This window comes from Suricata suricatta, chromosome 10 (genome assembly GCF_006229205.1).
Source record: "Suricata suricatta isolate VVHF042 chromosome 10, meerkat_22Aug2017_6uvM2_HiC, whole genome shotgun sequence".
In the NCBI taxonomy this organism is placed as follows: Eukaryota; Metazoa; Chordata; class Mammalia; order Carnivora; family Herpestidae; genus Suricata; species Suricata suricatta.
This window is the reverse complement of record NC_043709.1, coordinates 98,562,572-98,586,492: the sequence shown is the minus strand read 5'-3', so window position 1 is coordinate 98,586,492 and position 23,921 is coordinate 98,562,572. Positions and strand designations below refer to the sequence as shown.

Here is a 23,921-nt window from a genome sequence, read left to right as displayed (position 1 = left end):
GGGTGTGGAGAGACGGGCACCCTCCTACACTGTTGGTGGCAATGTACACTGGTGCAGCCGCTCTGGAAAACAGTGTGGAGGTTCCTCAAAAAACTATCCATAGAACTCCCTTATGACCCAGCAATAGCCCTGCTAGGGATTTACCCAAGAGATACAGAAATGCTGATGCATAGGAGCACATGTACCCCAGTATTCATAGCAACGCTGTCAACAATAGCCAAAACATGGAAAGAGCCTAAATGTCCATCACCTGATGAGTAGATCAAGAAGATGTGGTATATATATGCAATGGAGTACTACATGGCAATGAGAAAGAATGACATATGGCCATTTGTCGGAAAGTGGATGGACCTTGAGGGTGTCATGCTAAGCGAAATAAGCCAGGCATAGAAGGGCAGAAACCATATGTTTGCACTCATAGGTCTAACAGGAAAACAGGAGAAACCTAATGGAGGACCAGGGGGAGGGGAAGAGGGAAACAGAGTTGGGGAGAGAGAGGGATGCAAAACTTGAGAGACTATTGAATGCTGAAAATGAACTGAGAGTTGAAGGGAAAGGGGGAGAGGGGAAAAGAGGTGGTGGTGATGGAGGAGGGCACTTGTGGGGAAGAGCACTGGTATTGTATGGAAATCAATTTGACAATAAAATATTTTAAAAAAATAAAAAAATAAAAGTAAGTGGTTTACTAGGGAAGTGCTCCCAGGAAGTGTTGGGATAGTAAAACAGGAGTGGGGAAGGCAGCATGGATGTGTTCATTAACAATTTAATGTTGCAGGCTACCAGGACTCAGTGCCACTGGGAGGTCTTCGTAGAGACTGTGAAACTCCCCTCAGAATTATTACCCTGAGGGGTGAGAGCATGTGGAGTCCCTCACTGGTTGAAGGTTACTATTGCACTTGACTCCCTAGCACTGCCACCTTGTCCTATGCATGGGCTAAGAATGCTCACAACCAGAGGACACCTGCAGGCAGAGAGCTGCAGTGACCCCTTGGGTGGCCAAAGGGAGTGTGCGCTATGCAGGAGTGTCTGCTCCAAGCTGCCCCACAGGTGGCTCCGCCCCCAGGTGCATACATCTGCCATCTCATTTCATCCTTACCTACTTGCATCAAAGGGTAGGGCATCTCACTGTTAGAAATAAAGGCAGCTAAGATCCAGAGAGGTTAGAGCCTTGCTCAAGATGACACAGCCACGCTAGTTCTTTGGGTTATGTAAGAGTTAAGATTTGAACTCATATCTGCCTTTCTCCAAAGACAATTTCATTCTATCATGCTGTGCAATTAAGATCTTTGATTGCTGTTTACATCACACACCTTCTCTCACCTCCCCACCCTCCACCCATAGCCTAACATGATATATACCTAGGAAATATTTGTGACTGTTCAGTCCACACTCATTGAACACCAATTGCATGACACCAGAATGAAGACTACTCATTGTCTAGTCGTGTTCTAGCCCCCAAGAACCCTAAAATAACATGACATCATCCCTAGGCAGCCAGGAACACTAAAAACCGGCTCATTCTCCAAGTGCCCCATCATCCTGAAGCCTACTTTAGTTTGCTTATGCTCACAAACAGTCCTAGAGGCCTTGGCAGACTATGTCAAATCTATAGAGCATCCAGTCATACTATTCTGGGCTCGGCTGTGTGTTGAGGGGAGTGACTATTTGCTTGTTTTACTCCAGAGATGGCTGCAGGGGCAGATTTTCACATCAGACACACCTGACTTCAAATGCAGAGCATAATTAGAGGTCTGAATTTCTATAAAAAGGATAATGACATCCGCCTGGCAAGGCTACCCTGAAGACAGCACAGGATGCTTAGAAAGCCCTCAGCCTAGTGGTTGGCAAGTAACAGACCTCAATAAAGGATAGTTCCTGTTGTACTAAACAGTGTTCATTCTCTTCTTGCATAACCTCCTCCAACCCGGCAGCCCTGCGTTCTGCAGCACAGTTGGACCATCTGTGGTCAGGTGTTTGTGCACATGTCTTAGCCCTGAAGGTTCTGGGCACCATTTCCATGTTGATTAATGAGCACTTCCTACCAATTGATGGTGAGGATAGTGAGGAGGTGATCCCGCCAGCATGTAGCTGAAAAATCTAATCAAAACAGCTCCTGTCCTCACCTCCAAAGTCCACTACCCAAGCTTCCAGAGGTCCTCCAGACAACTATAGAAATAAACATTGCCATGGAATCTGGAGACACTGTCCTAATTTTATAGGTGATGAAGTTGGAAGAGTCTATTGTGCTATCCCTCGACTGTCAGATGGCTTGGTGGTCTTCTTCTTCCTGCCATGCCTGGAGGGACACGGCACAGCCCATGAGACAGAGGTTCAGGCCAGTCCCACACTGCCTTGCCCAGTAAGTGTTTGGATAATGATCTGTGCTCACAATTGACAGTGAACACTGCCTCAGCTATTTCCTTTTTAGTTTATGTACATCAGCAAAACCCTTCAGATAGTTAAACCTAAGGCCTCTTCCCTCCCTGCTACAAATTATGCCAACAAAGAGGCTTCTTTGATTTATGCTTCTCAAGTCTTCCCTGAGCTCAAGATTCAATCCCTTTCTTCAGTCTGATTCTTATTCTCCTTGACAAAAGGAAAAAATGCTGAGGCCCAGGAAATGCTTACCATCAATTTCTAAGATCACTTTCCATTTTTAGATCTCATAACCATAAGGGTGCCTGGGTGGCTCAGTCAGTTAAGCATCTGGCTTTAGCTCAGGTCATGATTTCATGGTTCATGGGTTCAAGTACCATGTTGGGCTCTGTGCTGACAGCTCAGAGCCTGGAGCCTGCTTCAAATTCTGTGTGTGTGTCTCCCTCTGTGCCCCTCCCTGGTTTGTGCTCCATCTCTCTCTCTCTCTCTCTAAATAAAAAAAATAAAGCTTTAAAAAAACTCTCATAAATGTGAACCCCCTTAAGGCTGTTAACCCTCATTTCCCCAGCCCCACCCTATCTCACCATGCATAGTTTGGGTGGCTTTTTTACAATGAGCAGTCAGATACACCTTTTGGTGGGCCACAGCTATCACTAGATGTACTCTTTTAAGCATATTTATTGAAAGAATGAATGAATGACATGACATGACATGAAAAAATATGATTTGGAATAGTGAAAAAATACTTATCATTTACTAAAAGTTCTCTGTCAAATTTCAAGGACCACTGTTTGTGGGTATGGAGTCATAAGAAAGTAACAGCCAGAAGACAGATCTGTCTAATTTGTATTTCAATTTAATTTAATTTAATCAATTTAAATTTCCCTACCTTATCCACAAGATAAGAGATGGGGGTGTTGGAGTTAGATGCAGGGCCATGCCTTTGCCATAGGAGGGGCAGAGAGGGACAAGAACTGAGGTGGTCTCTGCCAAAGAAGAAACGTTAAGTGATGGGGGAGGGGCAGAGGTGCCCAGCAGAAATGTTCTTTAACTTCCCTGTCATTTGTAGTGGAATCCCATCAGTAGCCTCTCCACAGAATCTTTAGTAAAAATGCATTAAAACCTGCTTTCCTAGAATCCTGGATTTGTTTTTAGGAGAGGGATATGCCAAAGGACTGAGCCTGCTTCAAGATGGCCACAGGTCATGAACAGATGGCATGTGCCCTGTTGTGTCTGGGTTACAGAGGGGAGAGAGAGACACAGAGAGAAGGAAGGAGGAAAAGGGAAAGAAGGAAGGACAGAAGGAAGGAGGGAAGAAAAGAAAGAAAGAAGGAAAGAGGGAGGGAAGGAGGAAGGAAAGAGAGGGATGGAAGGAGAGAGGAAATGAAAGGAGGAGAGAGGAGAAGAGGGGAGGAAAGAGGAGGGAAAGGGGACAGGGAGAAGGGAGGGAGGGAGGGAGAGGAGGGAGGAAGCAAAAGGTTTTTGGTAAGATTTTGAGTCTTTGCCCAGTGTACCCATGGCAGCCAATTCAACAATAACAACCACTTCTTGTCTCTCTTTTTAAAATACTTTGGGTATAAGAAAATGAAAACTTATGTCACCAAAAAATAAGTAATCAGGTTTAAGGAGCTGAAAATTTGGAAAACTTGTCATGTAAATGTGGCTAGAAGGGGATTAAGAATGAGGAACAGAGAGGCACGTGTCTTTGATTTTCTTTTATAATCTCCTTTGAACTCTTTGTACTCAGATCTCCCAATCCCTGCAGGAATTTCCTCCAAGTTCTGAGGAAAGAGAATCCGATCTTTTCAGGATGCTTTACTCCAACTGGAAATGAGAAGGTCCCTTCCTCCATACTGATAAATCACAGACCTAGTTATTATTTATTACTTTTATTTCTGAAAACAGCCTTTGCCTGCACCTTCAGGGCCATGAGCCACCATAAATAATGGGCATTTCCAATAAACAATCCAAATCCACTTGATAGGCCACTAAATCAGCTGGATTCCCCCACCTCAGAGAAGCTCTGCAGCCACTTAATGTGCTTTGCTGAGCTTTCTAGGGAAGGAAGCCTTCAGGGAACACCTCCTAGGGACAGAGATAAGTGAGGGTGGGGGTTGGGGGTATCAAAGCCCTGAAGCTCCAGTGGAACTATTAGATCTGTCTCAGCAGCCAACACTAGGAGCCTCATCTGTCTATGATAGAGACTACATGACTTAAATAGAAAGAGTTTTCCCAGAGTCCACTTGGGATGGGATGGGATGATGTCTTCAGGCCAAGCAGAACAATCTGTACTGCAGGCCACTGGGCAGGATCTCCTCATAAGACACAGACCTCTGGAGTGGTCTGAATCTGAGACCATGAGATAAAAGCCCAGCCCATGCTTCATACAACTCCAAACACAGTGCCTTTAGACTGCAATTGCTATGAAGAGGTAAAGGATGGAGTCAATACAGAGAGAGGATGAGTAGAGAGATGGCAATTCCACTCCATCATTATATGTGCCTGAAACCCCACATCCCCCAGAAAGTCACCCTGGGTTGATTGGAGGCCATCAGAGGGTTTCACCTGCTCCCAACTTGTTGAAGCAGATTTGCAAAAGAGGGTAGACTCTACCCAGGACCAGGAAGGGCAACCACATGGAATTCCTGTGCAGAGCCATTACCCAGCCCCCCTTTCTCTCAAGTGTTAAACCTCTAGAGCGCTGTGTCATGAAAAAATATGAGTACAAATGAACCAGCTGTAAACTGCCTTGGAAAATAATTAGTATGAAAGCTCAAGTTAGTCCCAGGGGGCCAGATCAGAATTCAGAGTCCCCAGAGCGCCATCCTAATCATATGGAAACAGTATGGCCAGCAAGAGGATGCCAGCAGCAGAACCTGAATTTTCGAAAAGCAGCTCAGCATAACTGGAGTCCCCAGCAACCCACCCAACAGATATAGAATGATGGCGACAAAAGGAAATGAGATGTCCAAGTGTATATTTTAGGCAGTACCAGCCCTGGTACTGCTCTGGGCAGAAGGAATGAGGGCCTGAACCTGTGTGGCTTAGTCAGAAAGCAGAGGCGCCTGCTCCTCTCCCCACCTCTACCCCAGGGCAGATCCAGCTTCTGCAAACAGCAATGTTTTCTGGCAGCCCTACCACTGGCCTTCTGGTGTGTGTGTGTGTGTGTGTGTGTGTGTGTGTGTGTGTGTGTGTGTGTGTGTGTGTCTTGGGAGCAGGGGCAGAGGTAAGTGTGTCTCAGCCTCCAATGTGATGCGGTTGCCTTGTTTGTTCATCAGAAGGGAATCACCTTAGGAAAGCCAGCCAGTTGGGTAATTAAACAGCCAGAGCATTGTCTAAGGGAGCGGAGAGCCCCAGGACTGGAGATTAAGGATGGGCACTCCTGAGATATGCCTGAACCCTAGAGGATTTCTTAGTGCAAAAGATCTCTCCCTTAGAGTCAGGAAGATGACTCTTGATCCCAGACTAAGGGATGTGAAACCTGCTGTGCTGTCTAGCAGCCTAGCCCAAGGTGACAGCCCCACAAAACATTTGAAGAAAGGAGACTAAATAGCAAGGGAGCATCTGGGAAGGGGGAGAGGAAGAGAGAGAGATCGATTAATACTGTTATGGGCCAATCAGGAGAACCCCGTGCTCAGTGGCCCCTGTGTGTTGGGCACTATATGAGCACTTGACATGGATTCCCCCATGTGATTGTAATCAGTACACAGTGAAGACTGTGTCTCCATGGCAATGATAGGAGCGGGGAGAAAACAGGTAAGTGTGCCTGGTTTGTGGCCACAGACACTCCCACAACACCAGTGGGTCATCTCACAAATACACACAGGTCTGAAAAAGCCCAGTGAGTAGGTAGGGAGTCATTCCACCTTAGCCCATCTCCTCATGCCTTTCCAGGGAAGGCAGCTCAGAGGGAATGCTTTTATATTTTTCATCCTTTTCTAGTTCCACAAATGTTTACCAAGTGACTATTATGTGCCAGGCATCAGGCACTGGGAATACAGTGGTAGCCAAAACCAATAAGCTCCCTGCCATGTGGAGCTTACAGTCTAGAAAAGGGGCATAGATTAACGAGACTATTCTGGAGAGCACTGAAGATAAAATGCAGGGAGATGAAGAGAAGAAAACGGGGCAGGAAGACTGTTTTAGTCAGAGTGGTAAAGAAGGACCTCTGGGGAGCTGACTCTCAGCTGAGGCCCCACAGATGCGGCAGAAGGCAGCACAAATGAGCTGGGAAGGAGCCATGGGTGGAAACCACAGGGATGGCTGCAGATGGGAGAGACCAGCAGACGTGTAGGCAATGGAAAGACCCCAAGGACTGGAGCATTCTGAGCAACACGAAAGCATTTATTAGGCAGTAGACCTGGAGGGGAAGGTAGGGGCGGGTCAACAGGTCTCCACAGGCCGCAGGAAGCACTTAAATCTCACTGGAAGCACAATGAGAAGTCACCTTGGGTTTTGCACAGGGGAGGGATATAGTGAGATTATATTTTAAAAAGATCACAGAAGATGGGTTGTGGATGTGTGTGCGGAGAGGGAGACAAGTGTGGAAGTAGAGAGACAAATGAGGAGTGTACAGCGGTCCAGGTAAGAGGTGGCCAATGTTAGATGGAAGCTAGGAACTGTGATCAGAGCTGGGGTATATTTGAATGTGGAATGGACAATACTTAACAGACTGGACTCTAGGTGATAGATAGACTGGGGGGGGGGAGGTGGGGTCCAGGATAACACTTAGGTTTTGGTATGAGCATTTGAGTGGTTGATGATTCCACTTCCTGAGAGGGAAAAAAGTAGGTGAGAAGTAACAGGTTTGGAGGGAAAATTAAGAGCTCAAAGTTGGACACATGGAGTCCTTGGACTCTGAGCTTCTATCCTCCCTGGGTCATGCCCCCAGCAGGGTGGAGCACTGCATGAACTGTGAACCATCCTTCAAAGTACCTGGCCAGCTTCAAGGAAACACAGCCTTGAGCAAGCTGTAACCCCAGGTGGAGCACACACCTGCTTCTGGTCTTTTTCTGTGTTCTGTGACACAAGTCACAAGGCTATAACAGAAGAACACAGGAAGACCTTGGGCCAAAAGGACTTTTCTGTCCCAGTGTTCCCAGATAAGAGATTTACTTTTCCATGCCTCACTGTCTTAACTCCTAAGAGGGGACCTTCCTTAAACATTTCTTATAGAGTCTGAGGGAAATAAAGTCTACAAAGAACCAAGCATAGAGTAAGGGCTCCAATATTTGCTTTTACTATTTTATGTATCAAAGCACTCTAGCACACATTTAATTTGTACTCCTGCCTCCTTTTTAGTGAGACAGGTACCTGCAAGTTACCAAAAAATCCTGACAGAGTCCTCTTAGAGGTCAGGGTGGTATCATTTGGGTCACCAGGATAACCTCTCTCTAAGGGAGATGCAAAGGTGTAGCATCAGGTCTATTGTGTTTTGAAAGGTTAAGAAGACAAGTTGTATGTTCTGGTGGATTTCCAGGGGAGAATGGGGTCCTTGGTTCTGAGTCTATGGGATGGATGCCATCCTGGAGATGGCGGGTAGAGGCTTGGACAAGTGTCCTGAAAGCAGGGGACCCTGACAGCTGCAGTCCTTCAACTGAGATCACTCTAGAAGGGAGGATCATCCTCCCTGAAAAGCAATGGCCTGCCCAGGGCCCGCGACCCAGAGGGGCCCTCTGAGCAAGGACCCAGACTCCTCTGTCAGATGAGACAGGACCAGCATCCAACAGCTGTGCAGCAAAGAGAGAAGGGCTGGTCACACTGCAGGTTTGACTTCCCTGTTTAAACACGGATGTTGGCCTGACTGCCTCTGTGTCTCAAGATCCCAGGAGGAAGCAGAACTCACCTCATCTGGTTCAAAGGAAGTGAATCTAATAAAGGTAGTACTTAACAGCAGTTAAGGGGCAAGGAGAAGCAATTGTTGTCATGGGAGCCCAAGAAGGGCCATGAGGGAGGATTCATCCTGTAGAAGCTATAATTATGAAAGGGTAAAGTTGTTTTTAAGTTTTTTAAATGTTTATTTATTTTGAGAGAGAGAGAGAGAGAGAGAGAGTGAAAGAGCAAGAGAGAGCGAGAGTGAGAGAGAATGAGTGAGCAGAAGAGGGCCAGAGAGAGAGGGAGAGAATCTCAAGCAGGCTCCATACTGTCAGCACAGAGCCTAATGCAGGCTTGAACCCATGAACTGTGAGATCATGACCTAAACCAAAACCAAGAGTTGGACACTGAACCAACTGAGCCACCCAGGCGCCCCAGAAAGAGTGTGGTTTTGTCAGAGATGAGGGAGAAGCAGGGGAGAACTACCCCCAATTATCCGTCCTGCCAACTATGCTTCCTTCTGTTCTCCCATGGCTTCCTATTGAAGGCAGAACAGGGGAGCCTGGTTACACCAACTGCAGGCCCTCAGGGATGCTGGATATGGCAGAGAAGGGTGGGGAAGGGGTCTGGAGAGAAAACAAGGCAAACAGAGAATGCCCACCATACTCTGTTCTCTTCTTGTGGCTTAAATCTTGAGTCTGGGTTCTTAGAAACTCAAAGAAAGGGAGAGGAATATATCGGACTTCCTGCTAACAGGAGTCATGACTGCTTCAGTAATTAACTAGAAAAAGGAAAGAGATATGTTCATAGTTACAGCGCAAGTTTGGGAAGGAATTCTTGCCAGTTCTATGAAACTATTATAAGTAGCATGCTCCTAATAATAGTTTCATAACTGGAATGAATTGTTCCATGAACTTGGGCTATAACCACAATCAGGTCTTTTTTATTATTAGCAGCAGCCTCTCATGATCCTGGTCCCTCCCAAACAACATTTACAATACTCCATGCCTGAAGCACCAAGGGGGCCCTCAGACAATGGCAGAATCCACTCTTGCCACACCCTTCCCCTGGCCTCACAGATGGGCAGGCAGGAGGCTCTTTCTCCCCAGTTGCCTGAGGCCACCCAGGGAGTCAGGAGCTCAAGTACAACCACACAGACCTGACTCTGAGGCCAGATTTCAAATTACCAGCACTAGGATCTCTCCCCCCCCCCCCACACTGTCCCAGGGAAGGCATGGGTCCTGGCTGCATGCCCCCACCCATGTCCTTGCTGATCCTTGCTATGGAGGTACGTTCCTGAGCGGGCTCAGTCTGCAGTGAAGCCCACTCCCCTTGCCCCCGTGCTTGAGCCAACAAAGCCAGCACGTCCCCCTAACTCTGAAAACACACGGTGTCCACGTTTGATGGAAAATTAGATCCATCCATGTATGTCCAAAATGTTCTTTAAAGAATTTCTGATGTCCTGGCAGCCTTTGGTAGTGAGATTCGTCTCCTTTTTTTCCTTTCTTCCCTCTCTTTTCTCCTTAGTAGTGATATATTGGCTTTTTGAGAGAGTATCTTAGAATTGGATATACAATTTTACACTGAGGCATTTCAATTCCTTAGAAAATAAGCTTTTCTTAAAAATTTAATAAAGCGTGTGGGACTCCATAGTTTGTAAACGTATGCAGGTGTCCTCATGCATGTGGACCTAGGAGGCAGGTGACAGTGCGCTCGGAGCTTGCTCCCTCCAATTTTCCCTGCTCATCTCAGAGACCCCTATCACTGACACTCACATGGGGGGGCCTTTTCAACCTTCTGGGGCCTCTGGTGTACTTTCTTTTGCTTACTCCACACATCTAACATTTCCTGAGGAACAAGGACCGCCACATATTACCAGACAGTAGAGCATCACATCTTAGCATTGAGGCCTGACTCACCACCTCCCAGTCTATGACCTCGGGCCTGTTAGCTGTTATCTCGTGCCTCAGTCTTCTACACTCAAAAATGGGACAGGCTAGGACCGAAGTGGGAGAGACTCACCACAGAGTTAAGGGTGAACTGCACGGCTCCACACACAGCCAGCACTGCATCCAGTTTTGAAAGGGAGAGGAAGAGGAGGCAGTGGCAGAAGAGCTAGAGATTGAGAATGATCCTGATAAAAACAAGCTGCTGGTATCTTGGTTCTTCAGGCTAGAAGCCTGCTGACAGCCCTGCCTCCCCTTCTAGGCCAAGCCTGACCCATGCCTACACAGGTCATGAGAAGACCCTACAGTTTTCAGGAGCACTGGACATCCTGCTCCCCACATGTGGGCTCAGAAGCTCACTGCCTCAAAGGCACCATCTGTCCCTGTGTCCTGAGGAGGAAGCTGCTATGGTCTGCATGTCTGTGTCCCCCCAGAATTCATATGTTGAAAACCTAATCCCCAGTGTGATGGTATTTGGAGGTGGAGCCCTTGGGAGGTGCTCAAGCCATGAGAGGGGAGGGCCCTTGTAAATGAGGTTCCAGAGGGGCCTCTAGTGCCTCTGCCATGTGAAGACGCAGCAAGAGGACTTGCAAGAGGATCCTTCCCCAACCCTCCTGGCACCCTGATCTCAGACTATGAGAATATGAGAAACACATTTCTGCTGTTGAATTCCATGGTATTCTGTGATAGCAGCTGGACAGGCTAGGACTGAAGCATGCCTTGAGATCATCTATGTGGTGACCCCTGTCACCTTGCCTCATACCCTGGCTTCCCATGACATCTGAGCCTGGTCTGATTTTTCCTGGGAATCTTGGGTCCTGATGTCTTGCACAGCTCTTGCTTGTTTCCCATCCCAGGAACCAAACCCTTTCCTATAACCACCATCTGGGACCCCTTCAGGAATGAACAGATCACTGGGGACTGTCCTGTCGCATCCACTCATTGGGATCCTCATAAACTAATTACTGACACTTGCTGAACTGGGCTACCTACCTTGCAGAGTGGGCTCTGGCCACCAAGGCCCCAGGCTTCTTTCATTTTCCCCTAGCACCCCCATCCCACTGCCCAGGTCTCAGCTCAGGCCCTGCCCCACCACTGCTATGCAGCCAGTGGCTCACAGTGTATCTTGCACCTGAGCCTGTGACCACTGTTACCATGGCAGCCAGGGAGACAACTAGTATCATTATCTACCACTGCTGAGCCAACTCTTAACACATTCTGGATTTTGTCATAAGTACTTGTGACAAGAATGGTCCTCAGAGGGGCCTGATGTCTGGGCCTGTTGGGAGATGCTCCCAAGAAATCAGTCTTCACCACCCAGTCCTGCAAGAAACACTTGGGAACTCCGCTGGGGTTGTTTACACCAGCTGTTTGCACCTGGTGAGCAAGGCAGTAGTTGCAGCCTCCTCAGCAATTAGGAGATCTGGGGCAAGAAGCCAGATGGGTATTAAAGCCAGTGTGAGAATGGCACAGGAAGCCCCTAAGCCTGGAAGAATCTTCATTTCATTCAGTGCCTTATTCACAGCTATTTGTCCCCGTACAGGCCTGGGGGACTCTGCAGCATACCTCTGCCTGAAGGTGCACTGGTTACCCCTGCTGTGCACGGCCACCTTGGTGAGTGGATTAATGTGCACACTCTTTGCCATTAAGGACACTTCAAGTCTTCTGATAGCTTTGTTGTATCTTTCAGTGACTGTCCCATCAAGACAACTTCACATTTACCTTATTTGTCTCAACATTTCCACAAATCCTTTTGAAAGTAGAAAATAACAAACACATAAATGCTTGTGGTAGCTTCTGCTGTGGCTTACAGGATGCCCAGTCTATGGGCATTTCCCCCCAAAAAATTTTTGAATGCATAAGCAGAGACATATTTAACCAACAACTGCATTGGCAAACTCACAGGTCTACTGTGAGGCAGGCATTATAGGAGGCATAAAAGGATAAGTAAGATAGAGGAGCAGTTCTCCAAGGCTTTGTAGCCTGGCTGGGGCAAGCGGCAGAGACCCTTACTGTCCATGGAATGTCTACACACCTCTACGTATCTTCCCACTGCTTCACAATTAGGCTGCTTCCAGCCAGCGTGCTGCGAGCAGAAGTGAGGGAAGGCCCTACCAGACTGGAGTGTTTCACTGCCTCCCTGGTGTCCATGTGGCTTCCATCAGTCTGGATCCCTGAGCAGCCGTGTGAGGCAGAGACCCCTGCCCTGCTGCTCTGGACACAGAACATGAGCAAGCAAGAACAAGAAAACAACTTCAAATTATGCACCTGAGATTTTAAGATGGATTTATCACCCTGGCATAGTCTCATCTACCCTAAGACTGGGAAACCCACATGTAAGAGCTTAGAATGCTAGTTTATATCTGACCCAAAGGCAAAAGGAAGCTGTCTGTGGTGGTTGATGGGAGTGGTGCTCCCCTACCCCAGCTCAGGGAGAAAGTTTGAGAAAGACTGACTGGATGGGGATTTCCAAGCTGGAGGCCCATAGACAGAGGCTAAAGACAAGGACATAGTAGTCCTTAGGCTATGACAACAGTCCCCACACAGTCCTGACCAGTGGACAGGAAGGAGGTAAATGATGAAGGAAAGATTAATAAAATTTGTTTCAGAAAAGCTCATTGTTTGCCCAATGCCATATATCTGGGGATGGGAGGGAGAAAAGTCATGCCCAGAACTCAAAGGTCCCTTCCACTGGGCTCCCGAATTCAGTGGCCCTTCCGCTATACAGAAATGCCTGTCAGAGCCCTCTGAGAACACCCAGTCTCAGGAGCACAAGAGCAGCAACCTGGGACGAGGCCCACATGGGTTCCTGTGTGGAGATCCAATACACCACTTTGGACCAGACAGTAAGAAACTCACATCGACAGAGCACAAAGGGTATTTGCAGTTCAGAGGGAGAACCTGAGTTTGAGCCATAGTAAAATGAGGATACAATACTCTCCTTGCTGACCACACAGTTTTCATGAGGATAAAATGGGATAATAGAACTCTTTTAAGTTGAGAGCTGCATTATGAGTATCGCTATCACAAAGAACAAAAGGTACTTGCTAGGATTTCATCTCCTTCCCAGAGCACAGGCCACTGATGTCACAGTGTGGAGGAGCCTGAACGTTTTGGGTGAGGGAGATATAGACAGTGTTTTACAGCCCAATGCAAAGAGAGTTTGCCCCACATTGTACAGAGGAGGTGCTCACTAAAGCCTTGTTAACGAGGTTCTCACTGTGGACCACGCTCTATCTTCTAGCCCTACCACTGTCTAGAGCCATGGAACACAAGTGAAACAAATTAATGCAAAGAGGCAAGTAGGAAGACATTTCTGCACCACCACCGATTTCCTGTTCCTCTCTTCCCTACTTCCTACCCACACACTCGTTAATGTCCTTTACATTAGGCCTTCCTGCCTCTGTATGTCCTGCAAACATACAGCTCCAATCGTGTTGCATTCTTCAAAAAATCCCCAGTTGTGTGGGATCAGAGCCACTGAGGGGGATGGGGGATATTTCTTTCCACTCCGGATGCTCCCCCATGTGGAAGGAGTGTGCTTAGTTGTAATGCCCTACCTTGTTTCCCTGACTTCATCCTTCTCCCTCTTGGGGTACAGAAACTTATTTCATTGGTTAGTCTGGAAGGTGAGACTGGCATGCCTCGTCTGCCCACCCTCTCTGCCCTTCCTCTGGGGAGCAAAGGATCTGTGCCCTGCATCTCCATGTCCTAAGACTTGCCTGGCTTCCCTGTCCTCTGTTGCCAGCCACTGGGAGGGACATCTGTAGTCCCATATTACGAAGCCTATCGGGCTCTCCTGTTAAGCTGCTTCCTCGCATGTAGCCTATTTTAGCTTTAAAAGTGAAATCTTGGCTTTTGCCTGTCTGCCTTTGCTTACTTTTCAGCATATTCAATGATCAGGGCTGAAAGATGGGTACTTTTTATTGGATGACCCTTTGAACTCTGGCAAACACTTTCCATTGTGTTTGAAATCACATTTGAAAATGTCTATGAAAATCATCAGCATACCTAGCCTTGCATTCGAAGTCTTCTACAGAAAAATCAGGTCTGGGTCAATACTCTGGGCCCAGTTTCTCACTCCACTATGCCCTGGACATGCTGCAGACCCTAGAGGAATCACCAGGCTGGGCTCTTCTCACATCTTGCACATACTTTGTGTTTTCCTTCTTCCATACGCTGAGCTCTCTGCCCCCTCTGCTCCCCTGGCACCAAAGCTGTGCCCATTGTACAAACCTAGTCCCTGCGCGCACTCCCCTGTGCCTTTTCTGACCCTGAGGGGTCTGATCTCTCCCTTCGCTGCCAATTTCTCACTCTGTTTCCTCTGCTGGGAACCTCTTCTCCTCCTGCCTACTCCCCTCTCCCTCTGCACCTGCCTGCATGAACACCACTTATCTGTGAGCAATTCAACTTGATGCCCTTATTCAGAAGTGCCCCCCTGAGCCCCTGGGATGCTCCCCCTAAGTGCTTCCATAGAATCTTACTAACCACCCTGAAGCAACATTCTCTGTTGACTTTTCTCAAGAAACCTATGAAGGAACATGGATAATACTTACAAATGTGCACATGCCTAAAGAGAGCAGAGTCTCCATTCCAGATGGTACCTTGGCTATATCCACATGGAGACAAAAAGTCAATGCCCACTGTGAACAGAGGCCCTGCCAGGGAAAGGCACTAAAAGAATTCCTTTAACTGGAATTAGGGAAACCTTTCTGGAATGCTCTGATCCTCCAGGGAATGCTCTCTTGAAGAGGGGGTTATCCTATTGAGTGTCTAGCTTTTAACTGGTCAGTGAATTAAAGATATCCAATCATTAATTCAACTTTTCTGAGGTTAGTGAGAGGCTGACAGCCCAGTCCCCAGAATCAACCAGGAAAAGAGGTGCATGCCTCCAGGCCACCCAGGATAAGTACCATGAGGAAAGGGTCTCAGTTCTCAGCTCTCCCCTGTCTAATAAGCACAAATGCCAAAAAGTGGTGCTCAGGCAACAGCAGGTTGTGGCTCAAATGACACGTCTGAATACTGAGGCCACCGCATTTTTCTCACTAGGCTTGAAGCTTGAGAAGTCTGATATGCCTCTTTGAAGTCTGCTCAGTACGTGGCGAATGTGTGGATTTTCTGGCCTCGGCAATATGGGGATAGATAAGACCCTCCAGGGCTCAAGTATCAAGAGCTTTCTCAACTCCGTAAACACTCCTGGGAAAATGAGGAAAACTAAAACTCTGTAATTTGTAACAGGAAGAGTTGAACCTGTCTCGCTTCTAGGTTAGGCTAAAAAGAAGAGGCCCCATGAATGATTCTTTGGGGACAGTGAGGCAATGAACTTGGGCTGGAAGAGTACTGATGGAGAATGCCCTGAGGAAGATTCCTTGCTGAGGGGAGGCCCCTGGCAGGCCCTGCAAGTACAGAACTATGGTACTTCCTGATTTCTCCAAGTGAAATGCACTGTACAAAGCATCTTGTCCCTGCTCCTTTCTTCATGTTCAGTCTCCACCACCAAACACCTTGCATGCATTGACCCGATCTCGTTCCAGGGGTCCTAGAGCAGACATGGGATCTGGTAACACAGTACCGATTTTGGTGAGCCACTTGGCCACGGCGCCATAGATCTCGTCCAGGATGAGGATGACCACAAGGTTGATGATGACCGCTGTGGCTGTCACCGTCACCCGAACATTGGAGCGTGTGGCCTTGTTGAGAGACAAGGCCGCTGCAGTTGTGATGCGATACACAATGACCCCAAAGACAATGGAGAACGTCAGGGCAATCTGTTTGGGAGACAGGGAGAGTTATAGTTCAGCAGACAAGTAAGTATTGGGCAGCTATTATTTGCTTGGCCAACAGTCCTATTTGCTACATCAGGTCCTATTAATCTAGAGTCCTCTAGTAGGCAACAAGGGGGCAGCATGCCCTCTGAACTCTCATGCAAATTCTGAGGATGGGTGCACTGTCCATGAGAGACTGTCTTCCATTTTTATGAAATGCCAAATGATGTCCAACACATACAAAACCCTAAGAATGAAAACACTGGACACTGAGGTGTGTACAACACATGTTGCGTGATTTCTTTCATTTGGGGACTTCCAGTTGACCATGGAGGAGAGCTGAACTCTTATTAATTACTGTGAATGATACCTGAGAGGTACTGCGTGCTCGTGAAGGGGCTGAGGGTACAGAGGAATAAGCAGATCAGGGGGAATAATGGGAGGCAAACTGGGCTCTCAGTGAAAGGAAACAGGGAGCTGTCGAAGGTGTCTGAGCTGAGAAACGGTGAGTCAGCTTCATGCATGTGGGAAGGCTGCCCAAAGAAGAATAAAGGGAGATAAGCCAGGCATGAGATTTGTAGACTCAGTCCTCAGGGTGAACAAAATATCACTCTAAGATTTCTCTACCAGGTTAACTGTAATGGAGGACCTGGATTTCTATTTTGGTGCAGAAATCTCAGGCTGTTAGGTTGAAAGGAAAGCTTACCAGTCACTTGACCTCTAAGAGCCCCCATTTCCTCTTTCTAGAACCTAAGAATAATAACTCACTCTCCCAGGCCAGGCCCTCTCCTCTCCCATCAGAGCCAGGAGAGGGCCATTTCCATGAAGCACAAGGATGTTACACCACGCATAAGCTCTCAGGGCAGAGGGAGGAGACTGAACATCTAGGTATGTATCCTGGCCAGAGCAAAACTCTAATTTGTGTCAGTCAAGTGAAGTCTCAGAATTGTTTCTGCACTGGAGGCTGTTCAGGTAGTATTTCCTTTGGGGTCAGGGTAGGGGGGGTGGTTGGCACTGGCTGTAGAGAGTTACATGGAAACATGGGGAGAGAAAAGATTCCCTCTGAAAACACAAACTGTCCTGGAGTACACGTTCCCTCCCTAGAAAGGAGGGGAGGAGAGAGGAGGTGGAAGCACGGGGGCTCTGGCCCAAGCAATGCTTTCCAAGTCCTGCAGGACACTGGCGGGCGAATGGGGAATGGGTTGCAGATGTGTGAAGGTATGAATGCCTTTAGATCTCTGGGGGGAGTGCCTGGGGGTGCCGAAACCAGGGGTGTCCTGGTAGCAGCCTCAGCTAGTTATCCCTGCATGCTGTACAGATATTAGCATTTGCCCTGTGGGCCACAGTGTGAAAAAGGAGGCAGGCAGGATGGCAGCATTCTCTGGTTAGAGGGTGTGTGGCAGTGTATGTGGGCACACAGGTGCGTGTGTGTTGGGGTGGAGGAGAGGTTACACGGGAGGACACGGTGTGGGGGACCCTCTTCGGAGGCAAGGTGGGGGTGGGAGCAGCAGAAGCCCCAGCCTGCAGGACGAAGGGGGAATGAGCACATGTAAGTCGGAAAGGCTGGACATGACATCACTGCTCTCCAACAATGTAGACATTTTCACTTCCCGTTCCTCTGGGACAGTCACTGCCAGACAGTAAGGGCCTGGAAAACGTGGTGTGAGATTCTTTCCCCCAAAATCACTTTTGCAGTGAAGGCCAGTGATGGAAGTATTGATGAGGCAGGGGAGGCCAGGGCATCAAAGAGTAAGTGTGTGTGAGTGTTTTGGGGGGTGAGTCTGGGGGAAAGCAATGGCAAAAACATCCCCTGCTTTGGGGTCCTGGGGGTGGGGCATGAAGTGGGAATGAGTGGGAAGGAGATCGGCTTCTATTCTTCTTTAAAAGGCCCAGCTGCTAAACTGGGGAAGGAAGAAAACTCCTTATTGCTACCCAGAGTGTGATCCGCGGGCCTGCTGCATCAGCGCAGCTCCAGTCCCACTGGCTCAGAATTCGCACTTGAACAAGATTCCTATCAAAGTTCTAGAGGCACTGCTCTACTCACTTCAGAGAGCCCCTTGTCCCAGCCTCCGGTCCTCCTCGGCTCTACCTCCAGCACACCCCTCCCCAGCCCTTGGGGCTGTTCTGTGCAATCCTAACTTCTCAGCTCCTGACTTTCCCTTCCACTACAGAAACCAGGTCTGAAGCTGTCCTTCAGTGTCCCCTCAAGCTACATGGCAGTCCTCAACCTAGATGAGCCCAGAGGACACCAGCCCAGTCCTGTGACCACTTTGCAGATGAGGAAATAGGCATGAAAAGTGAAGTGATTTGCTCAAGGTCACAAGGCACAGACTACAACCTTGGTCTCCAAGATCCTGATAGGAGTTAAAGGATTTTAGCATTCAGGGGTCATCCACATCCAGCCTCTAATCTCATATATAAGGAAACTGAGGCCCAAGAAGCAGCAACATGATCCGTCCAAGATCTGGACAGTTCCTGGCAAAGCTGGGGTGCTAACAGCAATGCTCTCTTGATTTTGTTATTCAGTGCACATCTTCATGAGCACCCATCCTTATTACAGTCATGTAAAATATACCTTTTGTGGACGCTGTTTACTGACTGTCCAGGATTTGATCCCTGCGCTGTGTCTCCCACGTTTACAATCCCATCCTATCCTGATGTTAGAAGGCAGCTCCTCTGTTCCTAAATGCAGCACTGTTTTCACCACTGTGGCTGTAGTGTTGATTTTGTTTGGTAAATTCAGGATATGTGCTAGGGATATTTCATGTTTGTGATCAGTCTCTCCCCACAAATAGGCCAAAAGTGGGGACTGGTCTTGTACTGCATTCTGTGCCTCATGCCCTTTCACAGCAGTGCCCTGCTACACCACCTGTTTGGTAAAGATCTGCTGGCCCCTGGCTCTACAACCCTAGCTCCCCAGCACATGGGAACATCACCATAGTCACCATTGCTTTTGGTGTTCTGATCCCATAGTTTTACTTGTGCACACAGCCAAAATGCAGTGGAAGCCAGGCTATGGAGCCCAGAGTCCTATTTAATGTCATGAGAGACAGGAAAGAGAGAGGGTCTGGTCCCCACACCTCAGGTCTTGCATCCTGAATCATGGCGGAATAAACCACTGCACATGTACAAGGATGAGCCTAGTAGCGGCGGGACAGAATACAGGCTCAGTTCATGAGCTTCCTATGCACCGAGCAGAGCAGAGGGGGATTCATCAGAGAAAATCTCACGAAAGTAGCTTCGGGAGAGTCTCCTATGAAAAAGGATTGGAGGAAAGAATAATAATTAAAAAAAAAGAGCAAGCAGAAACAGACAAGTTAGAAGCAATCTGGGCTAAACTAGCAGGAGAATCGCTTGTCTGAGGCAGAGCATGTAAGAGAAGCTCAATTAACAAAAAAATTTTATGTCTTTATTTTATTTTGAGAGAGACAGAGAGTGAGTGGGGGAGGGGCAGAGAGAGAGGGAGACAGAATCCGAAGCAGGCTCCAGGCTCTGAGCTGTCAGCACAGAGACTGATGCGGGGCTCAAACCCATGGACTGTGAGATCACGAGGTGAGCTGAAATCAGATGTTTAACCAACTGAGCCACCCAGGCGCCCCTAGTAGCTCAATTTTAAAACACACACACACCATCGACTTTATCATTGACATAATAGGTTGTCCCTGGAAACTTATTAATCTGATTAATTACCTTACTCTTTCATTCAGTCATTCATAAAATATGTCTTGAGTACCTTTTATTTGCCAGTCACCATTCTAAGGGACAGGATATAGTAGTGAACAGAGGTTTAATTCAAAAAGGAAAAACACTGTTGTAGCTTAACACGTTGGATTGGAGAAGAAAGAGAAAATTCACCTTGGCCCATACTGGCCGCCATCACACCTGGGGAAGAGGAACAGCACCGGCGCACTGTTCTGTTCTCACCATCCCACGAAAAATATCCCCAGCTGATCTGGCAGACTGGCATCCCTGAAACCTTCCCCATGGCCATGGTCCTGGCCTCTTCGGCCAAGGTTTAGTCAAAGAAGGTGGAGGAGGGAAGGACATTCAGTACTCACGTGTGTTGCAGGGTGTGCCTTTGGCTTTACCCTAATTCCATAACCAAACCCCACTTTTTTAGAAACACCACCTTGACCTCTTTATCTGCCACTCCACACCTTGTTCTAGGGCATGCCAAGCCCTTTCCTTAGAAGACAGAGGGTTGGTTATTTCTTTTCAAAGTTAGCATAAAATAAAGATTAAAAAATCTAATAGGTTGGAGACTATATAATTTATTGTCCAACCTGGAATACTTCTGAAAGTAAGAAGTGCTATTTATCTTTCTTTCTGTCAACCTGAGCATACCTGACTATAATGGGGTGATCTTTAAAAGGGTCCCACTCTGTCCCTATCACTCTCCTCCTAGCTCCTGTTCAGATGGTCCAGTTCAGAGCACTGGCTGATGACAGGTGGGGGACCCCAGGCATAGAGAGGCACAGCAATTAGTTCTTGGTTCTGATACAGAATCTCCCATTTGTATCAAGATGTGGAGTTGGGTGGGGCTGAGAAAGGGGAGATTAAAGATATAATTATAGATCACTTCTGAACACACAAAAAATTCCACACCAGTTAGGAGGCCTCCATGGAATTAAAAAGAAAAAATTAGAACTTTGGGGCGATGACCCACCATTGAGCCAGTTTTCAGCACAGGCAAATCTCAAGAGTGTTGTGGGTTCGGTGCTAGACCACCACAATAAAGTAAGTTATTATGATGAAGAAAGTCAAATGAGCATAGAAGCGACATGATTTGATCCAGATTTTAAAAAGATCAGTAAGCTGATGATTTTTTTTAAGTAAGCTTTACACCCACCATGGAACTCGAACTCAGGACTCTGAGATCAGGAGTAGCATGCTCTATCACCTGAGCCAGCCAGGAACCTCAGTAGGCTGACCTGTAGGGGCACAGTTAGAAGGCCACTGCCATAAGGCAGGTGATGGGGGAGGGTTTCCATTGGCTGGTCCCCAACACATAAGTGGAAGTAAATGACTGCCTTGGGCATGGAAGGAAAGCTCAGGCACCTCGCTCTAGAGGTAGGACATTGCCTCTGATAATCCCCTCCCATATAAAAAGAAAAGCGCAAAAAAGCACAATAAAACGAAGGTAGGCCTGTATTTGTCCATGGTGGCGTGGTGACCTATTATTGTTGACAGTGATGCTGACAATATTCTGACCTACCACTACTGGAGAAAGGAGTCTATTTTACTTCTCAGTTTTTTTTATTTATGTATGTACTTGCCATCTGTAAACTCCTTAAAGAAAGGATTATTTTATTTTATACTCTATCCCCAGAAGTTCCCATTTCAAACACCTGTGCTCAAGGCTGAGAAGACAGAGTCCCCTCTGTAGCCACTGAGGGCCACTGACACCCATCCCAGGTCTAAGGGAATTACTTTGCCCTCTTCAGATGGCGGATACCAGCAGTGGCCTCACTAACAGGTAAGATCCTCCTCGTTTGGACAGGACTGTAGCTTCATCTCTACTGGCCCCTCATTATCCCCACAGTATACTCAAATAACCCATCCACACCATTTGCTCTACAGGATCTGCATGCAAATGTCAGAGGCAGGTGTTCCATCAAGGAGATTACCATGAATAAGATGGAGGCGAAGTTCACCAAGTAACCTGGGAAACGATCTTTCCAGGTCAGCTTATCTTCATCAGCCTGTGGGAATGGGAGAATACAATCAGAAGACACAGACAGATATATCAGTTTTCTCTCAAATTTGCACCAATTTGCATATCCTTAATCATTCATTACTCTAAATAGGTGTTTCCCTAGTCTCTGATACCCACAAAAGCCCTCCTAATGCTATGATCTCTACATTGCTTGGAAAAACCAAAGTGTAATGAGGACAAGATTTGATCCCTGCCTCAAACTGAGCTGACATTTGAGTTATCAGCTGTGTGATCTCAGTCACGAATCTTAACATTTCTGACCCATTATTTCTTCATCTGTAAAATGGGCACAGTTATAACACCCATTCTGCCTACTGCATAGGATGGTTTTATTTGCTTTGTTTCATTTTAATGAGAAATATGTGAACGTAATAAAGCAATGGGCAGATGACAGACAGAATCCGACCCATAGAGCAGCACCCCGAAATAAATCATTCATTAAATAAAAAAAATCAACCATTCACCATAGATCCTAGTAAGTGTACAAATTACCAACAACTGCTGTTCTTCAAAGAAACTGTATATGTGATCATTTGCTTCCTCCGAAATGACTGTGCTCTCCCCTGGTCACAAAAGCAAACATTTTGAGGCAGAGGTTTGGCTGATGCTTTGTAGTCAGTCTGTCTGCAAACCCCACTTTTTCCCCTCAGACTGACTGGGTCCAGTTCACCCAGACCACTCTCCTGGGAGCACCATGCCACTGGCCACAGTCTGTCCTTGGGAGAACTCTGAGGGCCCACGTTGGCAGGGAGATGCCAATGAGGTATGAATGGAGGACATCTGTACTGATTAGCTGCAATTAACTTCTGCCTGGCACTTGATTCCTCTGAGCTGCTGTACTATAAAATTAGAATTGGTGCAGTGTCCTGCCTACGACCAAGGTTGTGGGGAAGACCCTCTGAAGCCACATTGGTGAAGATGTCCTAGAACAGCAAAGCACTCCATGCTGGCGAGCAGGAGTTCCCCTGTGTCTCTGCAACATGTCTGAGTCAAACTCAGCAAGTGAACAGTCCAGGGCCTCCTGCTCTATTTTCTCCTCCCTCCTACACACCTGCTTTGGCTCTAGCAACAGTGCCATCTAGCCTGTGAGAGCCTGTACTGTAGGCTAAGGGCCCTCCTGGCCTAAAAGACTTCTTTTTAAAAACGAGTGGGCACCCACTGTGTGCAGACCCCAGTTCCAGGCATGGTGAAAAGACAGAAAAAAGTTATATGATCACTGCCCTGGAAGGCTCACAGTCTAATGACACAGAAGGGACACCCACACCAAAAAGCTTCAGGAATCATTTGCCATTTGGGAGAGAGGGTTATCTAAGGAGCGAGACTGAGGGCAACTTGAGAAAGGAACAGTGTGTGTCTTTCTCACGGCACATTGGAACTGAGCACAGGGCCAAGCAGGTCAATAAATGGGGGTAGAAGTGAGGGTTAGGGCAGAAGCCATTCAGTGATTAGCACAGTCATTCCTAGATGACACAGTAAGTGATCCTCATCTGTCATAGATGGCATGATACAAACTAGGCTTTAAATGCCAGGCCCAGCAGACTTTCCATCACACAGTGAGAAGAGGTAAGTAACTACAGGTTGTGACCATTCTGAACAGGTGGGGGCATATAAACTTATTCCTATTAGGACTGGAACAAGACTTGTTCATATTCTCAATTAGGCCAACATTAAGAGGGAGTAGCATTCATTTACTTTTCTCCTTCAGTGTTAATTCTTAGTTCCACTCACACCAGTGATATTTTACGTTGAGACTGTGATGAGAAAAACTGAGGATGAATGATAGAGATTCTGAATGGAAATATGGTGGAACATGGCAGGCTCTTTCTGAGGCCCCTTGAGTGCAGGGAAGGTTTTGATAATTCTCTTTTCTTGCTCTCTGGCCTAGAGATAAGAAGTTCTGCCTTAAACCACAGCAAACCAGGGGTGTTCTGAAATATCAGTGGTGATCAAGGAAAATTCTAGTTATAGGTTCCATGAGGACCAGTTCCTCCCCAGTGGGGTTCCTGAGTAAGGAGCAGGGCAAGGAGGGGTAGGTAAACTTATACATGGTCTGTGATGTGAGGGGAAGGACTGAGAAAAACCAGTCAATGATGGTGTAAGGACACTCAGAGTGGCCCTCAGGGCATAGCTGGAAAGTCACTGGAAGAAATAGCAGAAAGGGAAGTACAAGTCAAGGAGCAGGAAACATGGCTGTGGTGAAATGGGCTCAAAGAAAGTACTATTGTAGAGAATGACTAATAAACCTATGGACAAAGTCAGGCATCTGAGATAGTTCTGGCGAAGATTTCCTGCCAGATGGTTATC

The 23,921-nt window shown here is 47.3% G+C and overlaps 1 protein-coding gene across 1 annotated transcript in view; it reads right to left on the bottom strand.

The window, feature by feature from the left end:
• The window catches only part of ANO2 (anoctamin 2), a 326,751-nt gene that overhangs the window by 48,036 nt on the left and 254,794 nt on the right, over positions 1 to 23,921 (bottom strand). Inside the window, exons 15-16 of the mRNA XM_029955559.1 lie at positions 21,529 to 21,603; positions 15,709 to 15,904 (exon numbers count right to left, since the gene is read on the bottom strand). Of these exons, the coding sequence (XP_029811419.1) occupies positions 15,709 to 15,904; positions 21,529 to 21,603 (271 nt within the window). The remainder of the gene's footprint in view (positions 1 to 15,708; positions 15,905 to 21,528; positions 21,604 to 23,921) is intronic.